This window comes from Vigna angularis, chromosome 1, assembly GCF_016808095.1.
Source record: "Vigna angularis cultivar LongXiaoDou No.4 chromosome 1, ASM1680809v1, whole genome shotgun sequence".
NCBI classification, from domain to species: Eukaryota; Viridiplantae; Streptophyta; class Magnoliopsida; order Fabales; family Fabaceae; genus Vigna; species Vigna angularis.
The window spans coordinates 17327809-17343384 of NC_068970.1; the positions used below are offsets into that span (position 1 = coordinate 17327809).

General features: G+C 33.5%; 1 protein-coding gene across 4 annotated transcripts; it reads left to right on the forward strand.

The window, feature by feature from the left end:
- The first annotated feature begins 661 nt into the window (after window positions 1-661).
- Window positions 662-5759, forward strand: LOC108323898 (uncharacterized). Of its 4 annotated transcripts, none has more exons than XR_008246626.1 (10): window positions 662-1116; window positions 1229-1415; window positions 2082-2215; window positions 2310-2422; window positions 2528-2651; window positions 3412-3561; window positions 3700-3855; window positions 4493-4576; window positions 4717-4796; window positions 4912-4963. XR_008246626.1 is itself a non-coding variant. In XM_017556712.2 (10 exons), exons 1-10 carry the CDS (start codon window positions 730-732, stop codon window positions 5595-5597), a joined length of 1521 nt encoding a protein of 506 aa, XP_017412201.1. In that variant the 5' UTR covers window positions 663-729; the 3' UTR covers window positions 5598-5759. The 4 variants fall into 4 exon arrangements, 3 of the variants coding, with proteins under 3 accessions (XP_052728053.1, XP_052728054.1, XP_017412201.1); XM_017556712.2 differs by lacking the exon at window positions 4493-4576 and adding an exon at window positions 5458-5759 and having other exon boundaries at window positions 663-1116; window positions 4912-4961; XM_052872093.1 differs by lacking the exons at window positions 2310-2422; window positions 2528-2651; window positions 4493-4576 and adding an exon at window positions 5458-5759 and having other exon boundaries at window positions 4912-4961.
- The last annotated feature ends 9817 nt before the right edge of the window (window positions 5760-15576 follow it).

Sequence of the window (15576 nt, forward strand, 5' to 3'; positions counted from 1 at the left end):
ATCAGATTTCAACCTGACTCATTTAAACCCGACTCATGCGGGTTGAACCCGTGATGGGCCGGTTAGCCCACCAACCCACCTACATTATTTTATTTTATTAAAATTTAATTTTAATTTTATAAAAAAATATTTATTATTTTGTTTTTGCTCAAAAAAATTATTTAAGTTCCTTATTTTTAAAATTAATTAAATACCTATGTTTGCAGTGAAATTTGTTTAGATTTGAATTATAGAAAGTTTGTAATTTTTTTATTTAAAAAAAATTATAATTAAGTGAGCGAGTAAGACAATCTGTTTACCCACCAACTCTTTGGTGGATCAAGTCGGATTCGAATTTTTCTGATTCGTTAATAAATGAGTCAGGTTGAGTTAGTTCACTAAATAACCAACCCGTGGTAGGCCGGGCCGAGTGATCGGTTATGACAGCTCTACTAAATATGATTAGCGCTGATAAAAATAATTCTCAAGTATGATTAAATTTTTGCTAAGGGTATTCTTGTTTTTCTGCACTCTCACTAGAAAAGGATATGGACATGAAGGGGTGCAAGAAGAATGAGCTCATGCACGTGCAAGGATTTTGGGTCCACAACAACTTTTGCATGGTTTCGAAAAAAAAAGGGTAATCCTAAGGCCCAAACTCAAACCAAGGTCCATACCCCGATTGTCTGGTCCTAGAGGATGTGACTTTGCAATTGACTGGGAGTGGCAAGCTGGTTGAGCTTGGCAACAATGGGAGAACACAGATTGAATTTGAGCACGCTTGTGTTCAGTGTTGCAGTCATCATCGTGGTCTCCCACTCAGCAGGATCACTGGCGTTGAAGCATTCCCCGCGATTCCTAAGAAAATCGGCAGCAACAGGAACCGATTTCGCGCCACCGCAATTTCACTACGAAACCAGGTACTTCCAACAGCGCCTCGACCACTTCAGTTTCTCGGACCTACCCACGTTCCCGCAGCGTTACCTCATCAGCACCGAACACTGGGTGGGCCCCCAGCGCTTGGGCCCAATTTTCTTGTACTGCGGCAACGAAGGAGACATCGAATGGTTCGCCCAGAACACTGGCTTCGTCTGGGAAATCGCCCCTCGATTCGGGGCCATGGTGGTTTTCCCCGAAGTAAGCCTTCCGCTTCCTTTGCGTAATAAATTATCCACCTTCATTTCAGTAATTGTTCCCAAACGAAATTTCTCGATTTTACAACTTGTTTCTACGCGTGTGAATGTGGCAGCATCGATATTACGGCGAGTCCACGCCTTTCGGAAGTGCTAAGGAAGCGTATAAGGATGCCACTACCTTGTCGTATCTCACCGCTGAACAGGCGCTCGCTGATTTTTCCGTTCTCATCACTGATCTGAAGCAAAATTTCTCCGCCAATGATTGCCCCGTTGTGTTGTTTGGAGGATCATATGGTGGAAGTAAGTAACACTATTACCGGAGATTTCAGGTTAGCTAGTGATATGGCGAGATAATTGAACTGCTAAATGAGTGGGGGCAACCCTCTGTTATGTTATGGAGCTGACTTTCGGTTTTCAGTATGTCTAAATTCAAATTCTAACGTGGTACTAGAGTCCAGTGGTTTCTGTTGGAAGTCTCCTAATTCTAAGTTGTCAATGAACTATTTGCAATGTTCAGTCATGGAAATTTCTTACTCGAGGTGTTCAATCCTCTTTGAGATTTCACATTAGTAATACCGTGTTGTATGGGGCATTACTACCAAGTCCATAAGTAAGTGGTATTTCTCACATCTAATCCTCTATAAGAACTACTAATAAACATGCAAAATGGACGTGTTTATCATATAGGGATTTGTTAGTCCACTTTATTTGAATAAGTAAAGTTACGTCTTTGTAGAAGTGGGAGTAACCTTTCTCTTCTGCAAGTCTACGGCATTCTAAAAAGCAAAAAATCTTATTAATATTAATAGGTAAAGAGATAGGAATTTATGAAACAAACTAACTGCTAGCTTTTTGGACATAGTTACAATCGAAGAGAAAATATATATATGATTTGAGCAAACCCAAACAGGTCATTGTGAATGGTGAATAGTTAGTTTTATAACCCTTTTGAACATTGTTTTGCAGTGTTGGCTGCTTGGATGAGACTCAAGTATCCTCATATTGCTGTTGGAGCACTTGCTTCTTCAGCTCCGATTCTTCAATTTGAAGACATCGTGCCACCGGAAACTTTCTATAACATTGTTTCAAATAGTTTTAAGGTAGGTCAACGCGTTACGCCATAGTTCAGGTATTTGTCAGTATTGTGATTAGTATACTATACTAACGGTTTTAGTCCATTGTTTATGTCCACAGCGTGAAAGTTTCACTTGCTTTAACTATATTAAACAATCTTGGAATGAAATAACATCTACGGGTCAAACATATAATGGTCTTGAGCGCCTGACCAAAACCTTCAACTTATGTCAGTAAGGCATTTAAAAATGTCTTTTTCTGCATGGCACGATTGTGAGTGGTGATATCCATGTTTTATTAGTCTTTTTGTTGTACTAATTTAGTTAAGCTAATTGAAGGAAATTGAAGAGTACTGGAGACCTGTATGACTGGTTGGATTCTGCATATAGTTATTTAGCGATGGTGAACTACCCATATCCTTCTGATTTTTTGATGACTTTGCCTGGACACCCTATCAGGGAGGTTAGTATGGTTTTTGATTTCAGAGTATGTGTAATCATATGGCTTACTAGTGACAAGTCTTTTAGTAATAGAAGACAATTAGGCATTGAAAGCTTTCATAATTTAAATATCCTTGCATCATCATAACCATATAATGAACTGCAACTTTGCCTAATAACACGAAGGAATCGTGATCGGCTTTGCTTTATATATTTAAATAATAAATGAACGATAATTGAAACAAGAACATAACATGAATAAAGGAAACAATATGAACTGAAAATGGAATAGAAAATGGCGTGAAATTTAAAGAACAATAACAAGTAATGTAAGTAATGAAACTACAAGAAATAGAAAAGCCGGAGAACTGAAAATGGAGAATACGTCACTTAAGATGAAACTCAAGATAAGTGTATTGGAGAATTCCTAGGATTTTAATATAATAGTCAAAGAAGATTATCACTTCCTCATGAGACAAAAGATAAAAAAACTCTGAAATTTCCATCCAATCCATTGTGCATTACAAATAAAGGAGACGGCTATATATAGTTATAGATGTTCTGAAAATTCAACTTTAAATCTAGAGTTTTCTCCAATGTGGCTGTCATCTAGGAGGTGTGATACATGCTTGGGTCATGCTTTCCGTGCTCCTTGAGACACCATCTTTTCCATGCTCACTTGAACTCTTCTCTCCTTTCACTTTGGCTTAGAACTTGAGGATACAATTGGGCTTGATTGAGTCTTCACCAATCAATATGATTATAAATATGGTGTTTTATAGGTTTGTAAGAGGATTGATGGGGCTCCTGCTGGAACTAATATTCTGGAGCGGATATATGAAGGAGTGAATGTCTACTACAATTATACTGGAAAAGAAAAATGTTTTGAACTGGATGATGATCCTCATGGCATGAGTGGTTGGGATTGGCAGGTTTACAAGAGTTACTTGTTTTTTCTCCTTTTAATTTCACTTGTTGCTGAATAAGCATTGAGGCCTAGTAGCACAAATGCTTGAGTAATGTGTCTTCTTTAATCCTAGTTTGTTCCATTTTTCTTTTTCATTGTGTAGGCTTGCACTGAAATGGTTATGCCAATGTCTAGCAACCAGGATTCAAGCATGTTTCCACCGTATGAGTATAATTACACTTCTGTTAAAGAGGAATGCTGGAATGATTTTGGAGTGAAGCCAAGGCCAAAATGGATTACTACAGAATTCGGGGGGCATGTAAGTAAATAATTACTGTTAAATTTTAGTTACATTTCCATTATTGAGACTAAAAAATTTTGCCATCATTTCAAATTCTGGTTTAGTTCATAATTCCCTCCCCCTCCCCCTCCCCCCTCCCAAGAAAAAAGTCAATTTTAAAAGTTTTAGGGCGTGTGGAAAGGCTGAGATAGTAGTTATTTATTTTTTGATTAAATATGTATTTGGTTCCTTAATTTTTAGTGAAAATTAAAATTAATCTTTCTTTAAAATTTTTTACTAAAAGTTAAGGAATCAAAAACATATTTATCTTTTTATTTTTCTAGTTGTGAAATAGTTTGGTGACATGGTATTAAATATGACTTGGACGAATAATTGATCGAGGAAAAGAGGAAAAATATAATGCTATGGAGCATAGTGTAGACAGTGATTTCGGGTGACCTAGTAAATAGTGTGCTAATATAGAAAATCTTGTCTATATGGTATAACATGCATTTTCTGTGACATTGTCACTCTGATAATAATGAGATTTCCTTCTCTATAGAAATGTACTCTTGCATGTATTAATGCACACGCTAATGTGTTAACCTGCAATATGATTAACGAGGTGACTGCAGGTCACTTTTTTTGTTCTTGCTTGACTACGTTGCGTTTGTAGATCTGCCTATATCAATTTTCTCAGAAGTTTCTTTCAACTTGCAACACGAATTCATTCTGCCAGAAAATGAATGAAAGATAGCTGGTAGTTTGAAATAAATGGTCCTATCCCTTGGTGATTTTATTCAAACAGATTGATTGCATGATGCATGATCAATTAAAACTAAAAAGCAGTATTCTGATAAAATGCTGTTTTAATCTAATATCTGAGCAACTTGTTTGAAGGATATCCATACCACCTTGAAGAAATTTGGAAGTAATATAATTTTCTCAAATGGTCTCTTGGATCCATGGAGTGGTGGAAGGTGATATATTATTTTATTCTGCAAGTATCTTGGCTACTATGTTTTATATTTTTTCCAAGAAATTATCTTTGAGAGATGTTATCAAGTTCCAACACGCAAATTGTTTCTGGTACAGCGTTTTGCAGAATATATCTGAAAGTGTTGTTTCACTTGTCACTGAAGAAGGTAAAGACATTTATTATTTGCAATTTGTTAATTTCCTGTTGTATGTATCCGAGTCTATTCTTTTGTTTATTTTTCCATACGTGTCACTGTTATAAGTTATAACTACTGTTATTTTGGTTTATTGATTAAACAATTACATGAAACTTCCTCATAAAACTTTTAAAAGATAGAGTGCTAGTGAGTTCCTGAGAGTTCTCAAGCTTGTTGATAACATTAAAACATGAAAAAAAATGTGTTTTTAGTTCTTATACTCTTAGTTAATCATTATCAAGGGCCTTTTACTGATGTTTGATTGGTTTAGGCTCTTCTAATAATAAATTCTCAGAGAATATGAACTAAAGCCAAATGTTTTTTAGAATTTGAGACCAAATTCATCAATATAGGAACGATATTTACGTTTGACCAAAAGCATAAGAACTAAAAAACATATTCTTTTCCTTGAATAATTTTTTGATATCAAAAGTTACTTATTTTTTTTTCTTAAACTGTTCCTCAGGTGCTCACCACATAGATTTACGCCCTTCGACTCAAAATGATCCTCGTTGGTTGGTAGAGCAGAGGGAGACTGAGATAAAGCTAATAGAAGGGTGGATCAGTGACTACCACCAGAAAAATAAAGCTGGTTTTGATATGTAACAGAATCTATCTACTGTTTGCTTCATAGCTATTCTGTATAGCCACGTTTTGTACACACACGTACATGTATGTATTTTCTAACTTCTTTTTTCGTTTCAACGTTATACATATTATTTTCCATACGTTATTATATAAAAGTTTATACTTTTAAGTGCACCCAAACGAACTAATTATTTTAAAATGGTGGTTTTAGTGATTTGTTTAATTAAAATTAATTATTATCAAATATAACCATGATAGATTTATTATTTTGAAATTAACATAATAGTTGCCTTAAGCATATACTTAGTATCTAGTTTTCAATCTAGAGTCATTGTGATTCCTCAAATCTAAGACTTAGGCCAGGGCTTGACGAGCTTTTCGGTAGTAACCCGAGATTCAGTCAATAGAACTTGGATTATTTATAACAATGAATCTCCTACTTTTCGGTAGTAACCCGAGATTCAGTCAATAGAACTTGTGTCGTTGGATTATTTATAACAATGAATCTCCTACGTGTCTATAAAAATAGAAAAAAGATAAAAAATCAAAAGTGTACCTTTAAACGCGATGTCTTGTTTCTTTTCAGTTCACTCAAGATCTTTTATCTATGAAAGTAATTATGTTTTACAAATGTTAGTGAGTTGAGTTTCCTGTTAAAATGACAAATAAATTTCTCGTATTGTTTAAATCCATTTTCGTTTTAACGGAAACTTTTGCATTAATCAGGTACGTGTATGTATATAAGTAATATTTATTTTTTTTCAATTAAGTATGAGAATAAGAATGATGTGCATTTTTATTGAGTTTTCATGTTTATAATTGTGTCAATATATATTTTGTTATTATCTTATTCTAATTTAAATTACTAAAATATTCATAACTTATTATATTTTATTATTATATTATTCTCGTTTAAATTATTAAAATATTCATAATTTATTAGATACTTATTTATATATATATATATATATATATATATATAATATTATTCTTTACATAATTTTTTTAATTGTTTGACTTATTTTACATTTACAAAATTGACACATATCTTCAAATATTTTTTTCTTATCACAATCTTAACTTTTTTCTTTTTGCGTAGTTATGTACAAAGTATGTATTATCAATTTCAGTAAATACAATAAATTTTAGGCTCCACATGTAATTATTCTTACTCTTTTTTTAATAATTTAATTATTTCAATAATTATTTCAGTAATTCTTACTCTTATAGATATTCTTTTTACAAGAAAAAAAAAACTTCAAAAACCAATAAAATGAGATGAATAAATAATCAAATAGTTAAGGTCAACAATGATTACAATAGAAAAATTTATCTGTCCTTGGGGAGAACATAAATTATGCAATAAACAAGGTTATAAAAGTGTTACAACTTCTAGAAGTATCATAAAATATATAGTGAAAGTTCTACTTTATGAAATTGATGCAACTAAAGACCCTAAATTGAGTACATTTAAGATTATGAGCACATGTGGAGCATAGAACTAATGATGATATACTTATTTTTTTTAATGCTATAATTTCTGGAACAATCATTAGAGTTTCATTCATCCTTCCATGTTTGGACATCAATAACGTTAATAAGTACTCAGTGTTTATTTGGCGATGTTTATTTGAATTATAGTACTTAGTGTAACAAAGCAAACTGTATTGTTTGCCTTAAATTTTGGTTTTAACAATTATAGGGATCCAAGTAAAGAGATTCAAACAACATCCTAACATACTGAGATAGGTTAGGTTAAGATAAGAGAGTTTGAAAGGAAAAACTAGAGTATTCAAATTGTTCTACAATTCATTCATATCAGCTACAACCCTGAAATGATTTTGGGTCAAAAGTGTCTTGGCAAACATATAATTATTGTATGCACTCATTAAATGAAAATTTTCATCCATTGGGTCTCTTGTACTGCCTCTTCAGCATCCTAATTGAATTAATCCATGTTGTACACTACAAAAAAGAAATTATTATTTTGTGGAAGTTATTTTTCAAAAGTTATAAAAAACCCTCATTGATTTAGAATGATTATACTGGACTATCTAACTAACAATAGTGAGGTTTTTAATTATTTCTAAAAAGAGGTTTATAACTTTTTCAAATAATAATATATCTTTTACATCTCTTCCTCCTCAAAATTTTACATTTAAAGTTTTTTTTTTACAAAATTACAAAGTTTTTATTTTCTAGTCATCTTTGCCTAAACATAGCCTTCTCAATTTTTCGACCCACCATCGTTCCCCCTAAATCCCTTCATTTCTTTCAAAATTTTAGACTGCGCACTTTGTCTCTTTCAAAGCATTCGTTTTTTCTCGTTCTTCTTTCTTCCATTTTCTCTTCTCATTCACTTCTTTGATTTTTCCTTTCGATCGTCCATTTTCCATTTCTCTCAATTTTTCAAAAGACCATCGTTTCCCCCAAATTTCTCTCTCTCAAAATTTTTGATTGCCTATGCTTTGTCCCTCTCAAAGCCATTGTCCTCTTCGGTTATTTTCTTTCATTCTTCCTTCTTCCATTCTTCCTTCATCCATTTCCTCTTCTCATTTACTTCTTTCATTTTCCATTTTTATTGTTCATCTTGTTAAGACAAGATCATCTATAAGACTAAATCGTCTAACATCCTTATATGTTTTTAAGTTTAACAAACAACAATAAATGAAATATGTATATGACAAAGTATTATCTAAAATAACTAGTGTTAAATCTTTTCCAACACTAGCGCGTTCAAAAAAAATTATATATATGAATAATTATGTTTAAAAAATAGATATATTTGACTCTTTATATTGATTACTTAATTGTAAATATGTTGTTATTTTTGTAGTAATTACACTTATATAACTATCTAATTTTTCACATAACATTGTAATTTTCATTAGTAGTTAATTATCCTTATAAACTACGCGTGATTTTATTCATTATATTACAAACTCAACAATGAAATGAACAACTTATTGTAAAGGTAAACTTTAAGTTATTTTCAAATATATTTGATTTTACATATGTATTGTATTTAATTAGAGTAATGATTGATACCAATATTTTGAGTAGAAGAGCTAGAACTAAGGTTGGGCATAATTAACTTAGTTACAGTAAATTATAGATAATCTATACTATTTTGTACTACAAAAACTGAACTGTTTTTATAAAAACTGAATTATGCTGTTTTTTAGTGCAGTTTAGAAAAACCAAACTTTTTCTATTAAGAGTATAGTTAACTGTTTTAAACTCTGAACTGTATTTTAGGTTTAATTTGAAACTTTTACTTCTTTGCTTTTCTTTTCAGCAACATAAAAAAATAAGAAACAAATATACATGTCCGAATTATCTCCGAATTATCTTTTAGATTATATATATATATAAAATATGGACAAATAAATATATAACTGTTTTTAAAGTTCTTTAAAAAGTTAACTATAATAATTATTATAATAAAATAATATTTCGAAATTTTGTTTAAAGTTCTTTAAAAAGTTCTTTAAAAAATTTTGTTTAATAAAACTTATTTCGAAAGGCTTCGTAATAAAGAAAACATATCATAAAAATTAAAATGGTCATTTCAAAAATTATAGAACAACAATTAATAATTATAGGGTGTAGTGAGCAAAAGTCTGACACTTATTACCATTCATAAACAATTTACAGAAAGATTTGGATCACTGTTGTTAATTTTGGGCGCAATGCTAATATTTAAGGACAGTGCCAAAACATTCTGTTAGTTTGAGTTAAAATAGTTTACTAAACTAAACTATAGTTAACTAAAAAAATACTTAATTCAATTCAGTTAACTAAACTATTTTTAAGTTCACTATAGTTTTCATAAACTAATTTATAGTTAATTATAAATTTGTATAGTGCAGTGAACTATAGGGCAGTTTGTCCACCCCTAGCTAGAACATTAAACTTCTATTCATAAACCAATTAGAGCATTTATAAAATTTTATAATAATTTTATGTGATTTAAATTTTATTTAATAAGTAAGATAATTAATTTCAATATGAATACTTCCTTACATTAAAGGAGGACCATTAATGGTCCAGGTAATACCAATTCCTAAATGGAGGTAAGGTAGATAATAAAGTTAAAACTTGATTCTCGTCATATTTGTACATCAATCTCAATTCGATCATTTTGTTTTAAATTATGTTAATTGGGTCCTCAATTTTGAAAATGTGATACAATTTAGCTCTTTTCGTTAATACAGACATTAACTCAATGTCACGTGTCAGTCCATTTTTTAATTTTTTTTTAAAAAGACTGTCACGTGTCAATTGAGGATCATGCCACATGACATAGATAGTGTGCCATGACAGCGACAGTAACATATGTCACAATTGGTAAAAATATCATGTGAACTGAATTTAGTTTTTTATTTGTATTATGTCTCACTTTAGTTCATTTTTTTTAAAATTAGAGAAATTTTGTCTTTCTTCAAATTAAGACTAAATTTAATTTTTGTATCCATATATAATGATATTTTCACTAAAATTAATATTTTTATTAAATATTTTGAACAATATTAAATTTATATTTTACATTGAACTTTATTTAAATTTTGATTCAAATATTAATATATTAATATATTAATAATTTTTATACAAATTTTAGAGTTGGTTTAAAAGTAAAATATTATAAATTTAAATATAAAATTCTAAAATAGTTTTAGAACAATTTAAAATAAATATATTTAAAATTTCAAAAAAATCAAAATAAAATTTAGTGTAAAATATTAATTTAAATAAACTTAATCTTATTAAAAATATTAATTAAAATATAAATTTTAATAAAAATATTATTATAACAATTATAACATTTGTTAGAGGTGGTAAAATTGGTCAATATGAAATATAAATTTAAATAAATTTAATATTATTAAAATTTTATATTTGAATTTATAATATTTTATTTTTAAACCAACTCTAGCCTTTGTATATAAATTATTAATACATAAATATTTGAAACAAAATTTAAATAAAGTTTAATGTAAAATATAAATTTAATATTGTTAAAAATATTTAATAAAAATATCAATTTTAAATAAAATATCATTATACATCTATATAAAAATTAAATTTTTTTGTATTTAGGAAAAAAATGAAATTTCTCCAATTTAAAAAAATTAAGATTGAGATGAGACAAAATACAAATAAAAAGCCTAAATTGAGATTTTTCACACACTATCTTTGTTACATGAGAGGATCCTCATTTAATACATGACAATTTCTTTTAGAAAAAAATTAAAAAATTAAAAAAATTAAATTAAAAAAATAAAAAATCACGAATTAACATATGATATTGAATCAACATCATCAATTCTATACTAACAGAAATTGTCATCACATTTTCAAAATTGAAGATAACTTAAAACGAACTAAATTAAAATTAGGTTTAAATGTTTACTTCGTCTTTATGTTAAGAGGTTAATTTCTGTTTAATTTCCGGTTTTAAAAGTGTAGAGATTAGATCCTAAAGTTGTTAAAATTGTATGAAGGAAGTCCTGTTCGATAGTAACCACGTTAACTTCCTCTGCACTTTCCCCCTCTCTCCTGTGCTCTTCCTAACACCCAACTTTTTCTCTCTTCTCTCTCTTCTCTCTCCTCTTCACCTTGTCACCATTCTCAGGCAGCACACCCTTTACAAGGTACCAAAAGCACCATGACCAATGACTGTATTAGCACTGAACCCCTTAGTGGCAAATTTCAGGCAACACACCCTTGTACACCGCCTAACAGCACACTCCTTCAACCGTTTTCCAAAACCGATCTAGCTGGTTGCCAAACATCTTACCGTGGAAACTGTTCTTGCCTTGTTATGTTGTTCTAGAGAAGTTCGTGGAATTGTTTCTTGTTGGACAGTGTGGGAAGCTTTCAGAAACCTGCTTTTGGTCCTGGTTATGTTTCATTGCCTAACTCTCTCGGTTCCACCTTTTTAAAACATCTTCCTCTCTTCTCTGATACGTTGCCACTCTAACAGTGGTATCAGAGCCAGGTTTCGAATCTGGGAGGTGTAGTCAAGTAAAGAAACTCTGCAGCAAAATAGATTTTACGCTGAAGAATGGCAGGGATGATCCAAAGTAACCTACCGTTATTTGACGGAAAGAATTTTAAAGATTGGTGCGTAAAGATGGATGCTATATTGGGTTTTCATGAGATCGATGAAATTGTCAAAGATGGGTTTAAAGATCCTGCAAAGAATGCTACAGATGAAGAAAAGAAAGCGTATAAAGAGAACAGAAAATTAGACTGCAAAGCACGCATGATCTTGCATCAATGCATCTCGTCGGCGATATTCCAAAAGGTGTCAAAGGCGACAACGACCAAAGAAACATGGGAGATCTTACAAGATGGGTATGGAACTGCTGGAAATATAAAGGAGATTAAGGTACAGTCACTACAGCGGCAGTATGAGCTCCTGAACATGGGGGAACAAGAAACCATTCAAGGGTACATCTGTAGGATCCAAGTAATTGTCAACGCAATGCGTGCATGCGACAAGGTTGTCAAGGACAAGAAGATAGTCCATAAGATCTTGCGTACGTTAACGCCCCAGTATGATCACATTGTTGTGGCGATTGTAGAAAGTAGAGATTTGGAGAAAATGAAAGTCGAGGAGTTGCAAAACTCACTTGAAGCTCACGAACAGAGACTGCTAGAAAGGAAAGTCGCAGAACAAGATGCAACACAGATCAGCCAAGCATTACAAGCCAAAATGCAAAAGGGTCGTGGATTTGGTAGAGGAAGAGGCAGAATGCGAGGTGGTCGTGGAGGCCGAAACGGAGGAAGGTCCGCTAATAACCAAGATCAGAACAAAGATGACATTAACTATGATCAAAAGGAAGGAAACTTCAGAGGAAGAGGTGGCAGAAACAGAGGAAGAGGTGGCAGAAGAAATGTCGACAAAAGAAACGTGCAATGTTTCACATGTAGTAAATTTGGCCATTATTCGTCTGAATGCTGGCATAATGAAAATGCCAAGAAAGAGAAGAATGACGAAGTTAACCTAGTGAAAGACGAACAAGAATCAGATTCTGATCACGTAGTGCTAATGACTGTTACAACGCAAGGAAGAAATACTTATGAGAGTCGTATTACTCAAAGAAAACAAGTACTTGAGACAAGCGAAGTTGAAGACAACTGTACAAAGAATGCTGCAGAAAGAGAATACGTGTCTCTTGTTGGGAAGACGAGCCATGCAAATGAGGAATCATCGTGATATTTGGATATAGGGTGTTCCAACCACATGACAGGAAATCGAAATTGGCTGATCGATCTTGATACTAGTGTTAAAAGCATAATACAATTCGCTGATAATAGTACCATAAGAGCTGAAGGCACGGGAAAGGTATTGATTGCGCGTAAAGATGGAAGGCCAGTATACATGCATAATGTTCTTTACGTACCCACCATGAGAAGCAACCTTCTGAGTCTTGGTCAGCTACACGAGAAAGGATACACCATGAAAATGGAACAAGGACACATCAAAGTGTTCGACGAAAAGCAACGAATGATACTCAAAGCTCCTATTGCTAGCAATCACACATTTCGTGTAGATCTGAATACAGCGGAGATACAATGCATGAAAGCAACAAGTGTTGAAGGAAATTGGCTGTGGCATTATCGTTACGAGCATCTAAACTTTAGAAGCTTGATGCAACTCAAAGAAAAGAAGCTTGTGAGTGGAATCTGTACAATTGAGGCACCTAAGAAAGTTTGTGAAAGTTGCACCATAGGAAAGCAAACAAGATCAGTATTCAAGAAACGTGTCTACAAGAGAGCGAGACAGCTGCTAGAAGTGGTGCATGCTGATGTATGTGGATCATTCGACGTGTCATCTCTGGGAGGTAACAGATACTTCCTACTTTTTGTGGATGAGCTTTCTAGAAAAATTTGGGTTTATTTGTTAAAAGGAAAAGGTGAAACTTACACTTACTTTGTTAATTTTTGCTCCATGGCCGAGAGGCAATCGGGCAAGCAGATCAAAATTCTCCGCACTGATGGAGGAGGTGAGTTCAACTCAGGAGAAATGTCGAAATTCTGCACTGAAAAAGGGATTATACACGAAGTCACAGCCCCCTACACTCCTCAACATAATGGATTGGCTGAGAGGAGGAATCGCATGCTTCTTGATATGGTCAGATGTATGATCAAAGGAAGGGGTCTTCCGCATCATCTGTGGGGAGAAGCAGTTTCAACTGCAGCATACTTACTGAATAGAAGCCCAACCAAAGCTTTGCCAACTAGCACACCGGAAGAAGCGTGGTCTGGAAACAAACCTGATGTGCGACACCTGAAGGTTTTTGGATCAGTCTGTTATAAGCATGTCCTAAGTGAATTGAGAAAGAAATTGGACGATAGAAGCGAAACTTTCGTTTTTGTTGGCTATCATCCAACTGGAGCATATAGACTCTATGATCCAGTGAAGTCAAGAATTGTGATATGTACGGACGTGATTGTTGATGAATCTACTGTCTTCAAGTGGGACACATGTGAGACTACCCCAGATGATCCACCCAGTACTGTGATTACTACGTTGTTTAAGGAGAGAAACCATGACCAAGACACTCCGACAGTTAATACAGAGGATGTAAATAATAGGCGGTCAAGAAGAACGTGTTTCCCATCGACAAGACTGGCAGATCACGAGCTATTCCGAGACAGTGACATTGCAGACACAGGTGATATATTGCATTATGCTTTACTTACAGGTACTGAAACCATAGCATGGGAGAAAGCTATCAAAGATGATAATTGGAAGGATGCTATGATTGAGGAGATTTCAGCTATCGAGAAGAATAAAACATGGACGTTGATGGACTTACCTGCCTACAAGAAAGCCATAGAGGTGAAGTGGATATTCAAAACTAAGTACAAACCCGATGGGAGTGTGGCAAAGTTAAAAGCTAGACTAGTTGCTAAAGGATTTCTGCAACAACCTGGGATCGATTTCACTGATGTGTACGCCCCTGTTGCAAGATTGGAGACAGTGAGGATCGTGGTGGCTATTGCCAATTCAAATAATTGGAGTATCAGCCAGATGGATGTCAAATCAGCATTTCTCAATGGGGTTCTCGAAGAAGAAGTCTACGTATGTCAACCGCCTGGTTTCATCAAGAAGGACAATGAACTGAAGGTTTATAAACTTAACAAAGCTCTCTACGGTCTTCGTCAGGCATCACGAGCATGGAACAAGCATATTGACTCGTTGCTCACCAGGTATGGATTTCAAAGATGTATTGTTGAATATGGAATATATGTCAAGTTCTATGATCAGCTAGGTACCTTGCTGATATGTCTGTACGTGGACGACCTACTGGTCACTGGGAGCTCAGTGCAAGAGATTGAAAAATTCAAAGTTATGATGAAGAATGATCTGGAGATGACAGACCTTGGCTTCTTGGGATACTTCCTTGGATTAGAGTTTATACAAACCAAAGAGGGAGTACATATGAATCAAAGGAAATATATTCTCGAAACTCTGGAGAGGTTCAAGTTAAAAGACTGCAACAGCGCATCAGTTCCTGTTATTGCCAACATGAAGCTCTCACTGCAGCTGGATGAAAGCAAAGTAGATGCAACGCTATACAGATAGATAGTCGGGACACTCCGCTACATCTGCAACAGCAGGCCAGACATAAGCTTTGGTGTGGGTCTCATCAGTCGATACATGCATGATCCCAGACAATCGCACATGACAGCTGCAAAACACATCCTTCGATACTTGAAAGGTACCTTAGACTACGGAATTTACTTTCCCAGGAAAATTGATAGCACTACCAACATCTTGGAGGTATGGTGTGACGCAGACTGGAGCGGTGATCTTGTAGACAGGAAGAGTACTTACGGGTATTTGTTCAAGCTTATGGGAGCCCCCATCTCATGGTGTTCTAAGAAGCAGACAGTCGTGGCACTCTCATCGTGTGAAGCCGAATACATCTCAGCAGCAGAGACTGCTTGTCAATGGACTTGGATAGAAGCCATTTTGCAA